We start from the raw sequence: 23,499 nt of genomic DNA, 5'->3' as shown, positions 1-23,499 counted from the left end.
AGGAATGTGATTAGTACTACATATGCCTGTGCATTATGCAGGACTAGCAGCATCAAAGGGAGGGGATATGGGAAATGAAGGTATGTGAATAGTACTAATTATGCCCGTGCATTATGCAGGATTAGGAGCATCAAAGGGAGGGGTAGCATTAATAAAGGGAAGAAGTATTAATGCTACCCCTCCCTTTGATGCTGCTAATCCTGCATAATGCACGGGCATATGTAGTACTAATTACATTCCTGTATTTCCCATAAATATGCTAAATTCCTCTTGATATGCAAATTATTTTGTCAAGGTGCCCTTCCCCCCCCCTTCCAACCCAGCTTATATATATATGCTCCAAGCTCGTGTGCTGTTTCATTCAGACACTGTCGTCTCGACAGACCTGGTTTTCACCTGAGGACGGCTGCTTGCGTTGTGGCCGAAACGTCGTGAGAATTATTTTATTATGTTTTATTTTTATTATTTTATTACTTCCCTTCTACGTGACTTTACCGAGAGAACCAAGAAGATGAATCCCTGCAGTCACGAAAGCTTTAAATCGAAATTCATTAGAGCTCATGCACTAAACCACAGACAATTTCAGGAATTTCTGTCTGAGCTTAATGTTGACTATGAAGATGTTCTGTACCACACAGAAGTACGTTGACTGAGTCGTGGGAGAGTTTTGAAACGTTTCTATGACTTACTTCCACCGATTACAGCTTTTCTGCTTTCAAAAAACAAAGAAGTACCAGAGCTCAATGATGCAGAATGGAAATGGCACCTTGCCTTTCTGACAGATGTAACAGATCTACTCAACAGTTTCAATGTGCAACTTCAAGGAAAGGGGAAGCTCATCTGTGATATGCAATCACATGTCAAAGCATTTGAAGTAAAATTAGGCCTCCTCATCAAACAAGTGAAGGAGGAAAACTTCTGCCATCTCCCCACAACTCAAAATTTGTTAGCGGAAAAACCATTGGTTGCATTCCCAAACAAAACATGTGTGGATTCACTGAAAAAATTGCAAAAGGAGTTCCAATTTAGATTTAAAGAGCTTCATATCCATGAACAGGACATACAGCTTTTCCGTAACCCATTTTCTATTGACATTGAAAATGTGGATACAATTTACCAAATGGAACTGGCTGAACTGCAGAATTGTGACTCTCTGAAAGACGCAATCAAGTCAAGCAGCCTTCATAATTTCTATGCATCTCTCTCCTCTGAGACATATCCTCATCTCAGGAACCATGCACTCAAAATGGCAACCATCTTTGGCAGCACTTATGTCTGTGAACAGACTTTTTCCAGAATGAAACATTTGAAATCTCCAACCAGATCTAGACTAACGGATGCACACTTGCATTACTTGTTACGACTAGCAGTGACAAATATGGAACCAGACATTGACCATCTCATTAGCCAAAAGCAGGCCCATAGTTCCCATTGAAATACTGGCAAGTTTGTTGATTTAACTTTACTTGTTCTTCATTTTAAATATTGTATTTGTTCCCGTTTTGTTTCTTTACTTCAAAATAAGATATATGCAGTGTGCATAGGAATTTGTTCATAGGTTTTTTTTAACTATAGCCCGGCCCTCCAACGGTCTGAGGGACAGTGAACTGGCCCCCTGTTTAAAAAGTTTGAGGACCCCTGCTCTGCACCAACCACACTTTGCCCACCTTCATAGGTGCTCACTCATAAGACTTTCCCAAACAGTCTGTTATGGATATCCAGGGTATTTTTGTCTTTATCGTTTGTAAAAAAAATAGAAATGGGAGAGTATGTGTGTGTACAAATGCTGAAGCCCGAATCTTGGCATAATTTCTCGTGCAACATTTCAGCCACAGCGCCAGCCTTGGGACAGCTCCGGCTACAATTGATCGCTGGCCCACGTGGTCTATAAGTTGAACACGGAGTAGTAGGCTTTCACGACCAACATTATCCATAAGAGGTTTTTTAAGCATTAGATTGCGTAAATATAAATGTGTCGTTAAACCCGCCACTACCCGACACAGCCAATTGGTAAGGTTTGTCGCCTAAACAAAACATGCCAATTAGTTACTACTTCAGCACACCGCTGTGTTGGAGAGTAAACCCACAACATTTACAATTGGAGTACGACGTTTCGCCGGTAATTACAACTAGCATCATCATGCGACAGCCACATTTGTGGAGAAAGCCTCCTCTTGTTTCGGTCTTAAATAGAGAGATCAACGTGACATCATCACGTGAGCCAATCGGGTGCGAAGACGATGGGGTGGGGGGGGGTTAATGTATTCATAAAAAAAATCAAAGGATACCTGATTGGTTGGGTTATTCACTTAATCAACATACATAATGATGGTCTATAAGGCGCGAAGGGGGATCTCTGCGTCTGTGTAGAACCGTGCGTGCATTGCTCCTCGGGGGCGAGCGGCAGTCTCGTGGTTCTTGCAGTGCTCGACGGGAACCAGAGTTCAATTGGGTTCACTTGCCGAGTTCAATTTGCCGACCGTGGCTAACACTGGCGCTGTGCCCAAACCTTCCCAAAGTCGGATTCAACTTTAAATGAGCATCGCTCACAGCAATTACCCAGAACAGCACGACCTTGACATTTGGAACATGACCGTGGTACAGTTTTTTTAGGGGGGGATTGTTTTATTCTTGTCCTTTTGTTGTTGCTGCTGTAACCAGGTTTATGTAACCAGGTCCCCATCAAAAATTCACAATTGTTGCCCGCTGGGGTTTTACCTGTGGGGAAATGAAACCTAAACAAAAGGCGTCTGTATGGATAAACGTGTGCGGTAGGGTGGGGTGGGGTAGTGTAGCGATTCGCGCGACGTGCTATGAATTCCTACGCACGGCCAACACCGGTGACGATTATCTGAACCGGTCCTGGGCCTCCCCTAGGTCGACTCAGCCTCAATTGAGTACCTAATGCTACGTGTTAAACATTGCCACAAGGGAGACAGAAGCGGCCAGGAGTGGTGTTGGCCACCCACCCCCTCGTGTGCCATGCTGGCTTTCATAGGTGCTCGCTAACAGCACTTGCCCCAACAGTCTGTTGCAGGCTATACGGGGGATCTTTATCTTTTTTGCAGTAGGGTTTTCCACCTGTCCTGGATTAACCAGGATCATCCCTCTTGTCGGGGCAGATGCTCTCCTGGGAAATCTGTGAAGTCTTCCGGGGACACTAAAAGTCCCGGTGTTTGTGAGTTGCATAATAATAATACCACCACCACCACATTGCTGAAGACAATGAATTCACATGCAGTTCTCCCCTCCTCCGGTATTGCGAGATATTATTCTTCAACTTCACATGCTGTCCCGGTGGTTTGTGTCTCAGAGGTGGCATCACTCTCTGAGACAAGTGCGAGTCTGGTCACGAAACGAAATGTCAGTGCGCATACTTGCGGTGTAACCGCAAACCCTTTGTCAGGAGCGACAAAACCGGTTTGGCTGAGTTCTCGGCTGCGGGCATGGTCTACTTGGTGCTTGTAAAATGCCTTTACATAATATTCTCATTGAGCATCACGCCCTCTTGTGCCATCCTGGATTCATAAGTGATCGTGGTGTGTCTTCGTCTTTGTATATTGATACACGCACATATGCATAGGTACGTACGTGTGCGTGTGAGCGTGTGCGTGCGTATTTGTGCATGTGAATGGGTGGGTAAGTGGAGAGTTGGATGAGTGAGTGGTTGAGTGGGTAGGTGAATGGAAGGTTTGGTGATTTATTGTGTAGTTGAGTGAATCTTTAAACATGTTCATAGTGTCTTCAATGTCATGTGTATTTATATATTGTTGTTCAATAGTGCCTTTAATTGTCAGCTGGGTAGCCATCCACTCGGGCTAATGACTCTAGCTAATCTTTTTGTCCTAAATTAGCCAAACAGATGTTCATCTGAGGACACACACATGTACAAAACAAAGACAGAGATCACATGTATAGCCTTAACAGACTGTTGGGGCAAGTGCTGTTAGTGGGCACCTATGAATGATGGCATGGCACACATGGGGGTTGGTGTGGCCAGAAACACGCCCGATGTTTGCACACTGCACCAGATACTCATTTTAGGCTGAGTAGACCTAGGGGTAGGCCCAGGAGCGGTTCAGTCATTGTTACCGCTATTGGCCGTAAGCGGGAATCGAACTCAAGCAGCCAAGTCCGTAGTGCAGCGCATGCATACATGAACACACACACACAAAACACGCAAACACATGCACGCACACACACACACACAGACGCACGCACATTTGGAATAGCCAAAGGACGGACTGTACGCGTATTGTTCAGGATCTATTGACCACCGCTGGGCTGAGCACAGTCATCAACTTTGCTCAATGCGTTTGCTGGCGGTGGTGGGAGCTGGGTGGGCGATGGCTTTTGAAGCCAGAGTTTGCCGAGGCCACCGCTTTCCCATCACGTCGCCCCCCCCGCCGCCCCCCTTTTTCCCGTAAAAGAATTCTCTCTCCTGCCCTCCCCCCCGCCTCCTTTGTCCACCACACACAAACGGCTGAATTAATGCGCACGGAAAACAACGGCGGCAGTCACAGAGCACAAATCTCCTCCTCGTGTCTGCCAATCGCCACTCTCTCACTTACTCGCTCGCAGAACGCGGAACGCACCACTTCTAAAGTGGCTAGAGCAAAAAAGCGATGTCGATTTTCTTTAAAATATACGAACGGTATGTACGTTGAACCTCTGTCGCGCCATACGTAGCCAACCGCAGATCCTCTCTCCACGCTGTATAAATGGTATACAGATACGGATCAACCTCTTTACACACATATCATGTAAAAAAAGGTCGTGTGGTAGCGTCTTTGTCGTTTGTTGCAGAGGTATGCGGTTTAAGAGGCAAGCGGCCGCCCTGGTTAACGTTGCGGATGTGTCCGCCAGCCAATACGCGGACCGTCTGCTTCACGGTGGACGTCAGAGATCCCGCGGCGTCGTTCGCAGACGAGGAGGCCCGGAGGAGGATGCCGGTGGCGAGGTCCCCTAATTTGCCAGACTTCGAAACATCGCCCTAAATATGTACTTGCTATGGTTAAACCACATCGTAACATCGCCTCCAACCCACCACCCACCCCCTGCCGGCAGGCTACAAGTGAGTTTAGCACATGGCAGGCTGTCGTGATCAACATCATCCATAGTAGAGGTTCTTTTGGGTTAGATCATGTAAATATATGTGGCGTTAAACCCGCCACCACCCGACACAGTCAACTAGTAAGGGTTGTCACGTAAACAGAACGTGGCCAATTCGTCACTAGCACAGCACACCGGTGTGTTGGAGAGCCAAGCCACTACATTTACAATCTGAGTACGACGTTTCGCCAGTAATTACAACTAGCTTCATCAGGCGACAGCCAGATTTGTGGAGAAGTCCATCCGTTTCGTTCCTCATATAGAGGCGTAGATGTGGTGACCGCGCTTCTGCGCTCTTGCGCAAACAAGTGTCTGTAAGGCGTGGGGGTCTCTGCGAGCGATAGCCTAGTGGGAATAGCGCAATCGCCAGACGTGCTCGTCACCCGACTTGATTTGCCCACTTTCTATTGGCTTTTCGTGTCCGTCGGAGACAAGTTACGCTTGTTCACCGGCGATGGGGATCGTATACACGTCTGTGCCCACCACACGACTTGAAGCTATTACAGAACTTTCGTCTGAGCCTGCCCTTTGAGTGAAACCAATCAACCTGTGGCCTGTATTTGTTTTGATGGGGCACAAATAAAAAAAAACATAGGGGGTACGATTTTTTTTTTTCATAGTTTGAAGAAGATTTAAATTTCTATCCACTTCAGAACACGACTACAATCTCGACTCGCCTGCACCAATGCCATTGAGCTGCTGCGTGTCCATGTAATAAGCAATCTGGAAGCTCATGGGAAGTGGTTCAAGCAAGTCTGTTTTGACAGCGGATGTCAAAACCGGTTCAGAGTTCGCTTCCATTGAACCAATGCCCCTGACATGATGCACTCCCCAGGATGCGGTGTGGCTGATGAGACGTGTAACAAGATAATGTTATTCTTCACGCGGCGGGGGGGAGAGGTATGGGACGGGGAGTGAATTGTCTGCTTAGCTATTTTGTTGTTTCAATTCTCCACAACAAGACTCAGGATTATTTTATGTTTCGTGTTAACATCTGCTTGAGTCACTCAATCAATTTGTAATGAATGTCTATATGTCATGGGTAGGAATAAAACTATCTGTGAAACTCATGACTGGTTGTGATTTCCTCACCACTCATTTCAGATGTGCGTGCATGTAGGGGGTGCTGTCTGTGTGCTGGGTGACCCAAATAGCGTGCCCGGGTGACGATATGTTAACTACCTTGCCTGGTGTACAGGAAGTCGTGGGTTCGATTCTGACTCCGAGGCCTGTATACTTGGAGTTTGCATGTTCTCCCCGTGGTCGCGTGGATTTTTCTCTGGGTCCTCCAGGTTTTCCCTCCACATTTAGAATCAACGTGCGTTTAGAGCGTTCGGTTGCTATATATTTCCAAATGATAAGCAACTTTATTGAGCTCGGCCAGGACGCTTTTTAAAAACAGCTATATAGAGACTCTTCTACTCACGAACAGTCGACTTAAGAACTTTCAGAGATACGAACAAACCTGTCCGTATGTCATGTAGATGCCACATGAAGAACCAGTGGCATCTACATCTGCAGAACATAAATAACCAGTGGAATCTACATCTGCAGAACATGAAGAACCAGTGGCATCTACAGGAGATTATACAACTGTTAAAGCCATTCCCCGTGGTTTGTGTACATGCCATACAACATGTTTGAAATCGACAGGAGTAAAGTTGGATTGACGACCAAATCGACGTACGAGCAGAACTCTGGAACCTAACTCGTTTGTAAGTAGTGGAGTCTCTGTATAGCTCAGTGAGCTTTACCTGGTAAAATGAAATTTAAACAAATGTAAAAAAAAATCAGCGAATACTGGAGCAGAGAGGGATAAAAGTTAGCCTACTATGGGCACTGTCGCACAAATTGTGTACACAAAGAAATCTTCACGGCTGGCCATTCAAGCTGTGCACTCGATGCACTCAATTGGCAGCACTGAGCGAACAGAACATCCGTTGTGGCTCGTGGGTTTTGGGTGGGAAATTAATCCTTGCTCGCCGAAGCAAAACGACAATACTGGGGGTCAACCTCGTAGAAGCGACCTTCTGCTCAAAAGGGGCAGTGCACCGGAACGCATCAGTATCGGCAACCTTTAGCCAGTGGTTCAAATTTCACGTTGCTGCGGCAGCGGGCCAGTTTTCTCTATCGACCCCGGGTGGACCACCAGCGCAGGGCGGCCTTGTCTTGCGTTTCATCCACCCCGTCGACACGATGGATCGAGTCGACCTACGGCCGTGATTTGAACCCCGTAGACTACCGATGGTGAGTCGAGCACTCTAACCGCGGCGCTCGCCAAGGTTGTTTAACAGGACGATCCATAGACACCCCACTGGTTTCTGATGAACCTCGTGACAGCTTCTCGACAGGTGAGTGCACACACAGGACTTGCGCAGGCTGTGCTGGACAAATTGTTATCAGGGGAGCGTTCCAAGCATTTAACGAGCTGTTTGCGATTGGTGCGAGACGTGTGGGAGGCTTTTGAATCACAAAGCCGTTATCACTTTAGCTCCTCGTTATTTTAGCGGGTAACTGTAAACGGGTGAGCCTGCGTATACAACAAACCGTCGTTCATTCATGGAATTGGCCACAGATCCCAGTAGCGGGACCCTCCCGAAACAGAGTGTCGAGACTCGTGGTTTGTGAGTGCGGATGTTATGTCTGGCTGAGTGGCGTAGTACCTAGAGCACTCGAATCACTCAGGTGACCGACGTGGGTTGAACATCGCGGCTGTGGGTCTACTCGCTTCGTCATTGCCCCAGGTCAAAAGCAATTATTTTTCAATGCGGAGTTCACTTTCAAAATGGATGTTAACACTGGACACGAGACATTTCGTCAGTTGCTGGGCAGTGAGGCCGCGTTGTGTCCACAGCTCCATACGTACGGCATGTGTCACGCAGTTCGCTGCATGCTCGTAATCTGTTGGCCGGTACCGCTCTTTCGCAGGGGCTCGCCTGTTCATGAACCTGGCAGGAGAATGAGCACAGACGCGCAAGTTAAGGATAACAGTGTCAGTAATATTCATACAAGTAATACCATGTATTTACCCCGGAAAGCCTCACCAAGTCTCAAAACATTTTCATGAGGGTCCTGCGTTAGGATTTTTTGCCATTTCAATAAACAAGCAAATTATATGACTGGATGCCGATTGATTCAGCAGACATGGCTGGATGCCTCGGAGGGTTCATAATGGCCCATTTCAGACATACTGAGTCAAACCACTGAGATCCTGGCTTCAAGTGTCAAGTTAATTTTGTTTTGTTATCACGGTTGGCAACGTATGGTGCAAAAGAAGTTCAACGTACATACATACAGGAACAGCATAGGCAGACACACATGCAGAGAGAGACACACACAAAGACACAGAGCGAGACACACACCAAGGTGTGTCTTTGTGTGCGTCTCTCTCTGCATGTGTGTCTGCCTATGCTGTTTCCGTGTCTGTGTTTTATCATTCACTTTACTTGATGATGGTTGCTTGTGTTGCAACCGAAACGTCGTATTCTATTATTATTAGATTTTATTTTCTACGCGACTTTAACGAAAGAACCAAAGCGTACTTATTGCAGTCACGAAAGCTTCTAATCTAGTTTGATACATGCAGGACTCAAGCGGTGAGGATTTTCAAGAGTGACCTTGATCAACGAAATTCCAAAAGCAAAATAAGTAAAATAAATACAGAGATGAAGCAAATAGAAATCTCAGCCAAAAGCAACTGTGTTACAGGAAAATAAAAACAAACACCGCACGAATATAAATCAAGGTTTCCTAATGCATTCCCTGTAGCGTGAGTCAGCTCGGGCAGATTAGTTTTAGACTGACCACAGCACAATTACAATTAAGTTATGGAAAATTTAAACCAATAAAGTGTGACTGTTTAACTAACATGTAAACAGGCAATGTCCAGGTCTCCGCCACCTGTGATTAAACGGTGTTCTCAGGTGTAGTGAGTTGACGGGTCTCAGTCGGGTCACCGGTCGCCCAGGCGACCGACTGCTCTGCTGGCGTGTTGTGGACAATCGCGTGAAGAACCCTCAAGGCAACGCTAAAGAATGCCAGCGACAGTCAATGCTGATACATTATTCATGCCAGATTGAATGTTGTCAACAGCATATCACACTTCTCCAAACTAATAATAATTTACACTTGTAATTTAGAAGTACATATGTAATCACTATAAACATGTGTGAATGATTCAGGTCTAATCTGAATGTGGGTGGAAATTCCACAGTCCTATGGTAGAAAGCAGTCTATCCATTAGAACAATGCTGACTTTCAACAAAGTGGGGCTAGTGTTATTGGTATCAGATAGACAATAAAGGTTTTGGTGATGATGGTGAAAATGGTGACCAAGGCGAAGATGATAATGCTAAGGATTGTTGATTATGCAGATTGTTGATGCTTATGTTGGTGGTGGTGGTGATGATGAGCGGTGGTGTAGCGGTTAGCACGCTGCACTATGAACCCGTCAACCCGGCTTCGATTCCTGCTCACGGCCAACACCAGTGACAATTATTTTAACCGATCCTGGGCCTCCCCTAGATGGACTCAGCCTCAAATGAGTACCTGGTGCGATGTGTAAACATCGCCACTGGGGAGACAAAAGCGGTCGGGCGTGGTGCTGGCCACCCACCCCCTCGTGTACCGTTCTGGCCTTCATAGGTGCTCGCAAACAGCACTTGCTTCTACAGTCTGTTCAGGCTATACGGGGGATCTTTGCCTTTGGTGATGATGATAATAATTATAAAATAATATTTTAGGACGATGATAGTGGTGATCAGCTGGATGATGATGATGATGATAATTACGCTGGCTCGATTCCAAAAATCATCCATTTGATAATGACGACGATAACGATAGTGATGTCGATAATAAAGGTGATAATACCCATAAATAATGACGGTGACGATGATGATGCTGCGCAAAGTCAACCCACCCCTCGTAAGCTCGTGCAATTTCGACCGGGGCATCTCTGCCGCTCGTTAAATAGCCACGCCGTTTTTCACACGGCCAGCCCCGTTGCTCGAACTGGTGCTTCGCCATTGCCCTGGGATAGACGTCGTGCTCTGCATAATTGATGGCGAGTCGCGAGCGACCCGTGGATTGTTCACGTTCCAGCTGTGCGCAGTTCAAATTCCTCTTGCAGCCTCCCACCACCCTCCCACAAAACATGAATAGAAATAAAAACGTTCAGTTATATATTTATAGCGTCGTCTTTCATGCAAATTGAATTTCGCAACCGCTGAGGAACCGCTGACAAGCGGGGAAGGCAGCAGCCGGGCGGTGAGCCGACCCTGCCAACAATTGCCCAAGCTTTACGGCCGTGTACATATTAAGATGTTTTCAGCCAATGTATTCGTGTTTCGGAGGAAACCGGAGCACGCGGAGAAAACTCATGCATAGTGATGGGGGAGAGGGGAGGGCATCAGGGACAATTGCTATTAGTCTGCACTTTCCTGAATAGACACGCCTCTTTAAATATTAATGCTCCAGATTAATTCAAGTGCAGTGCCCATCTGTCCCCTACACACATCGAGTCTCTTCTATTCATGAACTGCCAGCTGGATTTTAAAGAGAGCAACCAAAACTTACGAGTGTAGTTTCATTTTTTATTTACAGCGCTTTGAGAGATACTTCAATATGAAAGGTGCTTTAAAAAAGAAATACGTTTCGATTTAAAGCTTTCGTGACTGCAGGGATTCATATTTTTGGTTCTTTCGGTAAAGTCACGTAGAAGGGAAATATTAAAATAATAAAAATAAAACAATACAATTATCACCACGTTTCGATTGCAACACAAGCAATCGTCACCAGGTGTGAAAACCACAGCAAGAAAATTTGAAAAAAACGCCACTTTTTTCCCATTTTATTGTTTAATTTTCATTATTTTATTATTTCCCTTCTACGTGACTCTACCGAAAGAACCAATAATATAATACATAGGTTATTGTTGGTTTCCAAGTGCAGGTATATTGCGGAGAATGCCAATAATTGGACGGCAGGGTTGGGGAGGCAACTTAGAAGTCCAACAATCAAGCGGGGCAGATTTGCATTAAATTTCGATTTAAAGCTTTCGTGACTGCAGGGATTCATCTTCTTGGTTCCTTCGGTAAAGTCACGTAGAAGGGAAATAATAAAATAATAAAAATAAAACATAATAAAATAATATATTATTTAAAATAATATATTATTTTATTATGCTATTATATATTATTTTATTATGCTTTATTTTTATTATGTTATTATTTCCCTTCTACGTGACTAAATAATATATTCTTTTATTATGTTTTATTTTTATTATTTTATTATTTCCCTTCTACGTGACTTTACCGAAAGAACCAAGAAGACAGATTTGCATTGTCGACGCGATCATGAAGAGTGGATTGCAACGTGTCTTGAGCATGTGCAGGATGGAAGAAGGGTTTGGCCATTGCACAGTCAGCTCGAGGTCACGTGCTCTCAATTGCCACGACAATTTGTGCATCGATTTCCAGGTTTGCTGTTCATTCGTGATGGCGATTAGTAAGGCTACGGTGTCGTCACAGATACTGTGAAGTTGAGCAAAGTCTCCAGTGGAATCTTGGATTACGTCTGTAGAATTACATTGGATGAGGCGATGCCTTTTATTTCCATTGAAAAAAAACGTCTCCACCAGTACAGGTTCCAATGAGACACGGAAACGTGTGAATAGCAAAACCCCATCCGCATTTCCTGAATAAGTGCATCGAGTGGTCCTCTGGCATTCAATCACCATCGACATAAATTTGAGCACGTGTGACCGACCGAGCAAATGTATCCGACTGACACCAGCAGCGGTGCAGTGATAGACAGCTGTGGCACCGGTTTCATCCGAGTTAGGACTCGTCAGCACAGTCCAGTATATATTCTCAGCTCGGTGGCTGTGGGGGCGAGGGGAGTCGTTGAGGACGCGAAGGGAAAAGGGGTGGGGGAGGGTATCCCTTTGCAAACCGGGCTCATGCACATTCATGGTGAGTTGTATGATTCATAACGTTCGGTTTTCGTTTATTTGGCGACGAGAGAAAGTCGGAGAGAGGTATCGTTCCCAGGTAACCCTAGATGCCGCTTACGCACAATTGTGAATGGTGGCAGCTGCTGTCAAATTTCCCCGGCCAGATAAGCTGAAATGATGAGCGGGGGGGGGGGTTGCGTGTCAACGGTGCGGTGAAAAACGGCGAGCTCGGTGAAACAAACGCACTGTTGCAGTGAAAAATAGCGAATCCCTTTCAAAACCAAATGGTGCACTCGCTTTTATCAGAACTATGTGTTGATTCGTGAGCGAATAGTTGTTTAACAGTGGCTCCAGGAAACATAGGTATCAATTGCAATTGTTTCATCCTAAGATTTGGTTCCATTCGAAGACGGTACGGACAGTTTTTATATTTGACACAACTTGTGAATTCACTCCAATGTTCACTCCTAAATGTCAGTCATGGTGTTATTGAACTCTACTTCACCGTGCCGGTCAGTGCGGGTTGATAAAGAGGAGGCACTGTGCCAGCTCAGACACCACTCACCACTGGTGTTAGACATGGTCGGCATTCCGATGGCTTACTCACATGCATTATGACATCACAATGTCTTTAAGCAGCCACTTTAAATCAGGCTGCAATTATGGTGACGCCCTTTGGAAACGAAAGCCACACTCGGTGAAGGGAACGCCGCACATGCAAACGGGATACCAAGCCGCACCTCCGATTAGCACGGGTAGCTACGTACGGTGCGAAAGAAGTTCAACACACATACATTCAAAGCGCCATACATATAAATGTAATAATCCATTGCTGTGCCCACCATCTGCTAACCACCTTGCCACCCAAGCCTGCGTCGCCTGGTGATCCCAGGCAATCTCCCAATTACTAAAGAGGTTCAACCCATCTGACATCCAATGAGATCAGGCCTTATCTGGGGTGACGAGCCTTTTGCCCGTCCAAGGACGGGTGCTTTGCATTAAATCTGAAACTTTCAAGCAAGTTTCAGGTTATAATCTCTTGTTCATCGCGTTACGGAGAGCACGTAACGTGAGGGTTCTGCCTTTGTAGTGAGGGTTGTGAGTTGACGCCGAGGAGGGGGGAGGAGGCGCCTCGACCCCCCATGTGGAGTGACGTCACCTGCTCATGATTATTAATGAGGGGGGCTGTTCGATGTGGATTGACGTCAGGAGCGTTAAGGACATCCCTGGGTGATTATAGTAGGCATTAGGTAATTGGCATGAGCGCGTTTTCCCGAACACATAAACACATTGTTAAACAACATGACGCCAGTTTGTTTGCATGACGTGGCTTCTGGTGGGAATCGAACCGTGGACTCGCTCGGTGCTGCGACCGGAGCATCCTGTGCAGTTATTGTTCCCAAGTCCAGTGATTTCGGACTCGGAAGAGACTGCCGTTGTATATTTCATGCACAGCCACACAACTCAGAGGCATTGATTTTTGCCGCCAAGTCACTCCCCGGTGCAGACTGTTTTACCGAGATGTCAGCGGCAAATGGATTGGACGAATGTGATTATCCCAGTGTGTGTATTTCAGACACTTTTATAGCCCGGTCGAAAAAATCGTAAATCAACAGAATGCTATGGGTTATGTTTGCCAATGAACACATTCACTTTGTTAAACAGAATGCATCACATTCGACATCCTATCCCTGTACTGCAGTGATGAGAGGTGGGGTGTGGCCAGTAGATGGAAGTACAGCAAGTAAGTTTCTGAACTGTGATTTATTTATTCATGTTACCTGCTCAGTCCGCGCATGGATCTACATTACCCTTGGCATAAAAATTTGGAATTCTAAGCCACCAAACACTAATTTGAGCACAGTATGACATTGCCAAGTCAACAGCGAGTTGCGCTGTGACTATGAATAGTGACTCACAGCCACAATGGATGCGATTTCGACTGAACTCATCATGCATTTGGGGGTCGATAAAAAAGTACTACTTTGTGGAAAACCAACAACAACCATGTTATCGATACACTGACCCCCACCATGTAAATGTGGAATCTCCACTCTGTCAACGGTGTTGAGCAACACCCGATGAGCTCGTTTGAACAGGGAGACACCGTGAGCATGTGTGAATTAAAAACTCAGTTTTTGAATATGCAATGCCCGACAAAGAAGTAACACAGATTAGAATCCTTAACGCAGCCATTGTTACGCTCATACCGTTTACATCAATCCGCATGAGAATCAATCATTTTACATTCACGTTTCACTGCACGCAACGTATAATGGAATCTCGTGACCTGCCACTATAAGGCCGCCACTTTCACCGCAATGGAGACAAAATAAATAATATTTAAAAATACTTTTTTTTTAAACACGCTTTAATGAAATGTACCGTACGAGTAATGGCAGAACTCCACGACTCCAGGAAGTGGCCCTGAGGCTTGCCATAACGTAAGGGACCGTGCGTGGTCAATTACAGCCAACGTCAGTTGAGCGTGGACAATTAGACCCAAGCCGAAACATAAGACATAAAAAAACATGGTTTAAAAATATTTTTTTTATTTTAATGATAGAATATAGTATTGTCATCAGAATGACATAAGTATACCAAGTTTGCAGTCGACACCACATTGGGAAGTGGGTTAAAATTGAGTTACAATATTTGAGGATACGACAACAACAACAACAACAGACAGAGTTAAATAAAAGCGTGTTAAAAAAAGGGACCAAACGTTCGAACTTGCAACGCTGCCCCGAGTGGCGCCTTGGGAGATGTGGGGTGGGTGGCAGTGAATGGTGACACCGTCGGTCGTGAGCGGAGGCGACAGCGCAGGCTGATAGACACGCGCCGTACAATGGGAACGGCTGAGCAGAAACACAGAGACGACCGACACGATCGGTGGTAACGTGATCCGTTGGCGTGTGTCGCGTGGTTTTGTGCCGGGTTTTTTTCTTCTTCAAGCACTGCTATTGCTCAGCAAACAGGCATTTGAGCAGCTTAAATCAACAGGCTGAACCAGCTGCATGATTAAAATCATGTTGTCATCAGCAACCTTACACACTCACATGCTCAGAGACAAAATATTTGACAGATCCTCCCACGTACAGCCCCGCATACACTTTTGTGACATTAGCGAGCAGCTTAGCAAGCCAGAATCACGCCCGGCCGCCTTTATCTCCCCAATGGTGATCAAGGGGAATTGATAAAAGGGGAAGCCCTGCATCAGTTTTGATGAATGCCGATGACTTCACCAGGACGTTTGTGCGAAGCTAAATGCAGAGGGCCACGTGAAGTGTCGAAGGTTCGCTGGCAGGATGTCACGGGACACACCCAGGTGTTATGTGCTGCCTACAGTACCAACTTGCTGTATTTTAGACGCCTCGTGCTCCACTTGTGAGCATTGCTGTTGTTGGAGGGCAACTGCCTCCAATTGCACAGTAGCGTTTTTTTTACAAGCCTCCTCAACAGAAGGTGATCTCAACAAATCCAATCAGCTCCACATCCTTCTGTACCACATAAGCCCATCTTCTCCCCATGTTTTAGCCCCCTCTATCCAGCCAAACTGAAGCTGCTTGGGCATGCGGTGTGGTTGGATATGCGAGCTACATGACCGACCCAAAGCAGACTCGCGTTGCCTGAGGCGCTCACTGATTGGACTGTGTCCAGATATGTCAAGGTTCTGCGAGTTCCTCACACACTCCAGTCTGGTGAAATCCAGAATGGATTGCAGACAGGCCAGTCTGAATGTTTTAAACTGGTGCGGATATTCATTTGAAGGGGTTAATGTTTCACAAGCATCGAGAAGATAATGCATAATCATGGGTGAGAAGACCCAGAACTTTGTATGAAGCTGATAGATTGGATATAGCATAAGCACATTGTCCAAGTATGGAAACTCCTCCACGATTTCCACAAATGCCCCATCATGACATAAAATACCCAGGTAGGTGCTTTGCCCATAACTTCCAACTCCTTCTCAGAGTGAACAGCAATTACCAGATCATCAGCATAGATAACATGTTTGAGCAATAGGGAGCCATCCCTTGACCACACCGAGGCATTGATCAGCTCCCCAACACGTTCCTTTGGAGTGGGCAGGTAGGAACTTGGTTGGACAGCGCATTCGTGCACGACAGACAGACAAATAATCCTTGGTGGGCAGTGTGGAACCTGTTGTTCCTACCTGTGCCAGATGGGCTGCTCCAGTGCAGCCATGGAAAGTTTCTTGAACAATGTGGAAACAAAAACATGTTAACTAGTGTAGGGGCCAGATGACATTCCTGTTGCACCTCAAGGTGAACAGGAAACAGCTCTGACTCCCAGCCACGCAGGATTATTCAGGACTGCCCACCATCATGAAGGTCCTTAATAGTTGTAGGCAGAGGGTCAGGGACCCTGAAAGTATAAAGAATAGCCCAAAGCCTTGACCTATTGATGGTATTATGGGTACATACACATAAACAAACAAAAAAATATGCACCCACAGTCACAAATACAAAAAGGCAAACACACACACAGAAACACAAACAAAATGTTCGTAAAACATGACTGGCTTCTTCATACTGTGATAGTAACACCACGTTGTGAGAAAGGACCTAGTGATAGTGCAAATAGTTTTGAAGATAAAATCTAGGTGGAGATATATTATTCAAGTGAGATTCCTTTATCCTGCATAGATGTTTGTGTGTAGTTAGCGAGCACACAAAATGTGGGTCATGCTAGTTTTCGTTTACTTAATTTATTTTAATTATAAGTTTAGGGAAACAGAAACTCGAGGTTGCAATTAAATACGCTTAGTAAGTAAAGAGAGACAATCCATACGACTGGATTGGAGCGCCCTGGATGACTGCACGGCACAGTGCCGTAATCCACAGTGTGCGCACCCCCTGTGGATTAGCAGAGCGGTTACGACCCAGCTCCAACCTGGAATCTGGTGGACACTATAGAACACGAATACCCGCCATTCGCCACGAGGTGACGGCAATGTCACCACGGCGCCTGTGCCAGGCCAGGTGCACTTAGAGCCCACGTGAAGTGTCGAAGGCTCGCTAACAGGTCACGGGACAGACCCAGGTGCCATGGTTTGGCTGACGGAGATGACTAGCAGTTGCACCAGCTGTACCCCATACTGTGCCAACTTGCTGTGTTTTATCCACCCGGTGCTCCTCTGCCCTCAGTTATTGTTGGAAAGTGACTGTCTCCAACTGCCCAGTAACGTCATTCACGAGCCTCCTCCACACACAGCTACACATATCCGCCGTGTAGCCTTATCGACTGGGGGCAGGACACCTGTTAAGAACGAGCTCCTATTAAAGTTCAGACTCACAATGAGCCTTATCTCCCAAACGCTCATTGATGCTCACCAGGACTCCAAAGTACTCGTTCTATTCTACTCTTGTGTATGGTGGCAACAATATGTTGGGGAGCTCGGTGTCAATGTCGAGGTCTGCTGCTATCCATTGGGAGAGGGCTTCAAGAGAGAGAGAGAGAGTTCGTGTAGTTTTTGCTATTCCACCTCCATTGAAGAAGTGCAGACTTGAGTTGTTTACTAAATGTATGGTCCATAGTTCGGGTCGCATGGCCACAATCGCTCTGCTGTGGCTTGTCGTTAAAGTTCCACTCATAAAGGAGATGTTCTCATCAGCCTGATGATTTTCTGATGCGGCTGACAACACACTGGTGTCTTCAAGGAATGTACTCATTTAAGGCTGAGTAGACATTGGTGGAAACACGGGCCTGGTATAAAGCAATGGCGCCTCCTGTCCAGCTAATTAAACTTTAGGTCGCAGTATATAGGGTCATTGCAAGAACAAACAATATCGCTCCTAAACACACATACTTTAACGTATAATAATGTGCTGTAGGTTAAATTATTTAAGAAATACTCGTTTCTGTATGTTGAGGACTCGATCCAAACGCAGTTATTTCCGACGCCAGTTTGAAGCTTCAATAATGGGCAAAACACACGACTCTAATCAACCAGAGCACGCAGTTGCTTCACTTAAGAATGCCTCGACTTACGACAGAGTTCGTATATATTTATTGTCTGGATATAGGCAAGAGATTTAGTCTGAACCTGTCCTATATGTGACACCAATCAAACTCTACCGCTGTATTTCCTTGGTGACCAATTTGAAAGAGTTTAGTTTGTGAATTTCGCTAGTTCTAAGAATCGATTCCACTCGTAACCAAATGTTACCTTTCCCGCCCTTACAGAAAAGAATCAGAATTACGTCACTGAAGTTCGTCCACGTAAAATAGGTCGTGATGGAAGACGGAGTGAACGGTGTGCTCATTTGCATATATTTAAAGCAACGTATCAAATGTAACATATCCAGTATGTGCACAAACGCGTATGCATATACACACTAGATTATCATATCCCCGCCATAGACTTAACCGAGTGTTGGGGCAAGTGCTGTTAGCGAGCACGCGAGCGGGTGGGTGGCCAGCACCACGCCCGACCCTCTTTGTATCTCCAGTGCTGACGAGTACACACCACACCAGGTACTCAAAAAGCCTTGATCGACCTAGGGGAATCCCAGGACCGGTACATTCAGATACCACTCGCCACTGAGATTAGCCGTGGCCAGGAATTAAACTCAGGTTAACCACGTTCGTAATAGATTGCGCTAACCACTGCGCCACCGCTCCCCACACAAAGATTCCCCTTGTAGCCTTAATAGACTGTTGGGGCAAGTGCTGTAAGCGAGCGCCGATGAAGGCCGGCACGGCGCACGAGGGAGTGGATGGTCAGCACCATGCCCGGCCGCCTTTGTCTCCCTAGTGGCGATGTTTATACAGCGCTACAGGTACTCATTCGACGCCGAGTCGATCTAGGGAGTCAAGGGACTGGTGCAAATAATCGTCACCGGCGTTGGCCGTGAGCGGGAATCGAACTCGGATCGCCAGGTTCGTAGCGCAGCGCGCTAACCGCTGCGCCACCGCTCCCCGCACAAAACGCACACACACAAACACGTGTGTGTGTATTTGCATGTGCGCACACGATATACACGGTCACATACAGTGCACGCGTGACTATCCCATACGCCAGACGCACCCGTGGATTCGCTCCCTGCTGGCACAGCGAGAGAACGACTTGAACGAGGTCGTGGAGCGACCATGGAAGGCATCACACACGACACACGCGACACCCGGCATCGCCTCGTCTCCCACCTGGCGATGTGGCTCCTGGTCTCGCCTCGTCGCCCGCACATGCAGCCAGCGTGGGTCTTCATCGTTGTGTCGCGAACGGCCCGGGGGGGGGGGGGGTGGTGTGTGGGGGGACACACACAGCAGAATGACGAGGATGATGTGGGTGTCTGAATGAATGAGGAGGGAAATATGGAGGTGGATTGTGGTGGATACAATGTGGACACGCTGGCTGCGTGGGAGGGAGAGTGGAGAAACAGGGAGGAGATGTCTTGTCCCTCTCCCTCTCTCTCCGTCTCTCTCTTCCTCCCCTGCTCCTCTCTCCTCCTCCGTCTCTCGTTCCCTTCTGCCTCTCCCTCTCTCTCTCCCCCTCCTACCCCTTGCCCTCTCTCTCCCGCCCCCTCTTATCTCTCCAGCGCGCACACGCCGTCTCTGTTGCCACAGAGCGGAGAGATGGCGAAGTGCGGATGGCCACAGGGAGGCACGCTCACACCCACACACTCGCCACGCGCTCCCATTAGTAGCCCACGCACAATAATCTATCCGCGCTCGCCAATGCACAGCCACGCAGACCTCCCCCCCCCGCACATTCACCCAGAACAACAAAACGCCGCTCACCGATCAATGGCGTTGACGTCACCGCGGCGCTTGTGCCAAGCTAGGTGCACATTATTCATCCCACGCGTGCGCACTCGGATCACTCATCCGCTCACCCACTCACTCGCTCACCCACTCACACACCCGCTCACTCACTTACCCACTCGCTCACCCGCTCACCCACTCACTCGCTCACCCACCCACTCATCCGCTCACCCACTCACCCACCCATTCGCTCACCCGCTCACTCACCCACTCACTCACCCATCCACTCACCCACCCGCTCACCCGCTCACTCACTCACCCACCCGCTCACTCACTCACCCGCTCACTCACTCACCCACCCGCTCACTCTCCCACTCACTCACTCACCCGCTCACAACCGCCGGTTTCCCCGCTGACCGTGATTGTCGCCACAGCTCTTGTGCCGGGCTGGGTGCACTTTGAGGCCGCGCGAAGTGCGGATGGCTCACGGGAAGATCGCGGGGCGTGCTTGGGTGTACCGTGTCCGCTTACGGAGGTAAATTGTGGACTGTATCACCATCATCATCATCATCCCGGGGCTCCTCTGCCCGTTGTTGTAAACGTCGCTCCGCCGTTCTTCTCTGTAGCTGGAGCAAGTGACTGCCTCCTGCTGTCCAGTAGACATCGTCGCGAGCCTCCACATCCTTCTGTACCGCATCAGCCCATCTATCCAGTCCGTGCCGCGCCCGTTCAGCCCCGTCTCTCCGGACAAATACGTTGACTGCTGGTACTGTGTCCAGAGCTTTCCAGAAACTGTGAGCTCACACAAGCCAGTCCCGGCAAAATACAGGATTGATCGTAGGCAGGCCAGCCTGATTGTTTCAAGCCGGCGCAGAAGTTCATTCAAAGGGCTCCACGTATCGCAAGCGTAGAGAAGGGAGGGCATAATTACGGCAGAGAAGGCTAAGAGCTTTCATATGGAGGGACCTGCCAGGCAGCTTTCCTGCAGCCGATGAAAATATAGCGCACACAAAGACAAAGATCATCCGCTTTATCCTGAATATTCTGTTGAGGCAAGCACATATGAAAGCCAGCACGATACACGAGGGGGTGGGGGACGACCACCACTCACATTGTCCTAACATGCGCCCAGCCTCCTATACCCACCCACGTGCGTTCACCTGCCCAGGCACACTCATTCACCCACGGCTCAATCATTCTCACACACACCCTAGCGCACATAAGTACGAGATGGGTGTAAATTAAATAAACTATGTTTTTTTTTAAACAACGGTTTTATTAACAACTTCGTTTAACTCGCGGTCGAGAAGTACGTCAATGATGCGGCTCCTGTTCCCACATCAGCGCGAACTTGAATTGATTGATTACTTCCGTAACTGGTTCACACGGAGCAGGCGATTCTAGAGTTTAGGGACCGCGGCGTTTTTTACCTACACAAATATATAAAGAAATAATAAGGCGTCCATACAAAATATTAATTGCTTTAAAGTAGCGAATTAATTGATGCCGATTTTGATAGAGGCGTGCATTGCCACCGAATCTGAGTACGTGTGCAAAATGTGGAATTGATTGGACAACGGGAAGTGGACTACATTTTGATTACAAGATTTGACCACGACAAACACAGTAGTCAAGTTAAGTAAAACCGTTGGAAAATATATAAAAGTACGTGATTATACCCACCGGTGGATATAAACAATACAATGTCATGGTATTCTGGTGGATTTTTTTCCACGTGTGCTTCGCTTCAGGGTACCGATGTATGTAACAGAGAGGTGGCTTGGTTAGTGCGTGGGAGACAGGGGTGGTGTGTGTGCATAGAGCTGAGTGGACCTGCTGAAGGCTGGTACCGGCGGTGTCAAGATCCGCCCCGATGGAGGAGGCTCGTGAAGGACGCTACTGGTCAAGTTGGAGGCAGTCGCCCTCCAACAACAACGGACAGCAGAGGAGCGACGCTCACAACAATGAGCGGAGCGCCGGGTGGATAAAATGTATCAAGTTGGCACAGTAGGTGGCACAGCTGGTGTATCTGCCAGTCATCTAAGTCAACCCATGGCACCTGCTGGGTCTGTCCCATAATCTCCTGTCAGCGAGCCCTCGACACTTCACGTGGCCTCAAAGTACACCTGGTCTGACACGGGCGCCGTGGTGATCTCACCACCACTTAGTGGCGGGTGTTGTTGTTGTGCACGAGTGGGAGAGACGGCGTGATGAGGATGGCAAAAACAACCCCCCACCTTCTCTAGGTGTGTCAGATGGCAACGCAGGTGTGTGATGTGAGCAATGTCACTGGGGGCGGGGGGGAGCTGATGTGAATTAGCCCATTACCTTCGTGATGGTGCTCGAATCCGCTTGAGTGGCAAATGGGAACCCAAAATAGATGAGAAATATTATTTGGGTCCCTGAGCGCCGGTAAATCACGAGCGCGTAGAATTATTAGTTTCGTGTTGCAGCTCTTATCGATTTGACGTGACATGCAGATCCATAACAAGGTTTGGAAATTAAACATTCAAGATATTAATTAATGATCTTGGTGAGGTCTGAATGATAACACTGGTCTACATCCAAAATGTGGTCCAACTTTACTAATTCTGGGTCACTGAGAATGAAAATGATGCTTAAAATTGTTGATTGCCTCTCGTTTTAAAGATATGCTACTGGATCAGTATATACGACCTTTGACTTGGGAATGGCGTAGGAGAAGTGAGTTATTAAGGGAATTGATCTCAACTTAAACCAGAAATGACTAAAATGCATTTTGACTGGATCTATGAATACATCTATGACTGGGTTTGGAAAGTATTTGCTTTTTTAGCAAAACAATGAATGATGCATTCTGAACCTGGTTTTGCATCATACATGATATCAATTGCATCATGTTATTCCTAAAAGTCATGGATGATGCAATCATAACTAGGCTTACATCCTTCTGCTGAACAAATTGCCCTATATCAGCTCTAGAAATCATACAGTGTTGTGCTCTCTTATTTGTCAGTGTTTGATTTTGCAAAGGGACACATTTCTGTTTTGCCAATGTTAGCAGAGATGCCTCGTACGTGTGTGAACAAAGCAGATAACTTCTGCTATGTTTGTGGTGAAGTGACTTTGGTATCACAAAAGTGCAGTATAATCACTATGGTTAAGAAAGCATATCATCTTCATTTTGGCTGCAAAACTGGAGATCAGGACAAGATGTGGGTCCCACACATATGCTGCAACACTTGTGCAACAACTCTTCGCCAGTGGTTGAACAGGAAATATAAATCTATGCCTTTTGCAGTGCCAATGATTTGGAGAGAGCCTACAGGTCATATCAGCAATTGTTACTTCTGCATGGCACCTCCAGTTGGGAAAGGTGTATCAAAGAAGAAAAAGTGGACTGTGCATTATCCAAACATTCCATCAGATATACACCCAGTGCCCCACGGAGAAGGACTGCCGGTTCCTGATGCACCAGAATCATTCTCACTTGAGTCAGACGAGGAAGAGGATGAAACTTCTGGTCCTGAACCATCAAGGTCACATGACCCAGATTTTCTCCCATCCTCTCTGAACCACACCTCATAACACAAGGTGAACTGAAAGACCTTGTCAGGGATTTGGAACTAAGAGTAAGGCAGAGCTGTTGGGCTCCAGACTGCAGCAGTGGAATCTCCTGGCAGGTGATGTTAGGGTTTCCATGTTCTGTGACCGTCAAAAGTATATTG

At 47.0% G+C, this 23,499-nt stretch overlaps 1 protein-coding gene across 1 annotated transcript in view; it reads right to left on the bottom strand.

The window, feature by feature from the left end:
* LOC144721284 (monocyte to macrophage differentiation factor 2-like) overlaps window positions 1-19,548 on the bottom strand; it is a 28,323-nt gene extending 8,775 nt beyond the window's left edge. The window contains exons 1-2 of the mRNA XM_078598784.1: window positions 19,235-19,548; window positions 7,979-8,060 (exon numbers count right to left, since the gene is read on the bottom strand). Coding sequence (XP_078454910.1) covers window positions 7,979-8,060; window positions 19,235-19,296 — 144 coding nt within the window. The 5' untranslated portion in view covers window positions 19,297-19,548. The remainder of the gene's footprint in view (window positions 1-7,978; window positions 8,061-19,234) is intronic.
* Between the last annotated feature and the right edge of the window lie 3,951 nt (window positions 19,549-23,499).

Source organism: Lampetra planeri, chromosome 1 (assembly GCF_965212315.1).
Source record: "Lampetra planeri chromosome 1, kcLamPlan1.2.h2, whole genome shotgun sequence".
NCBI lineage: Eukaryota > Metazoa > Chordata > Hyperoartia > Petromyzontiformes > Petromyzontidae > Lampetra > Lampetra planeri.
This window is presented reverse-complemented; position numbering and strand designations above follow the sequence as displayed.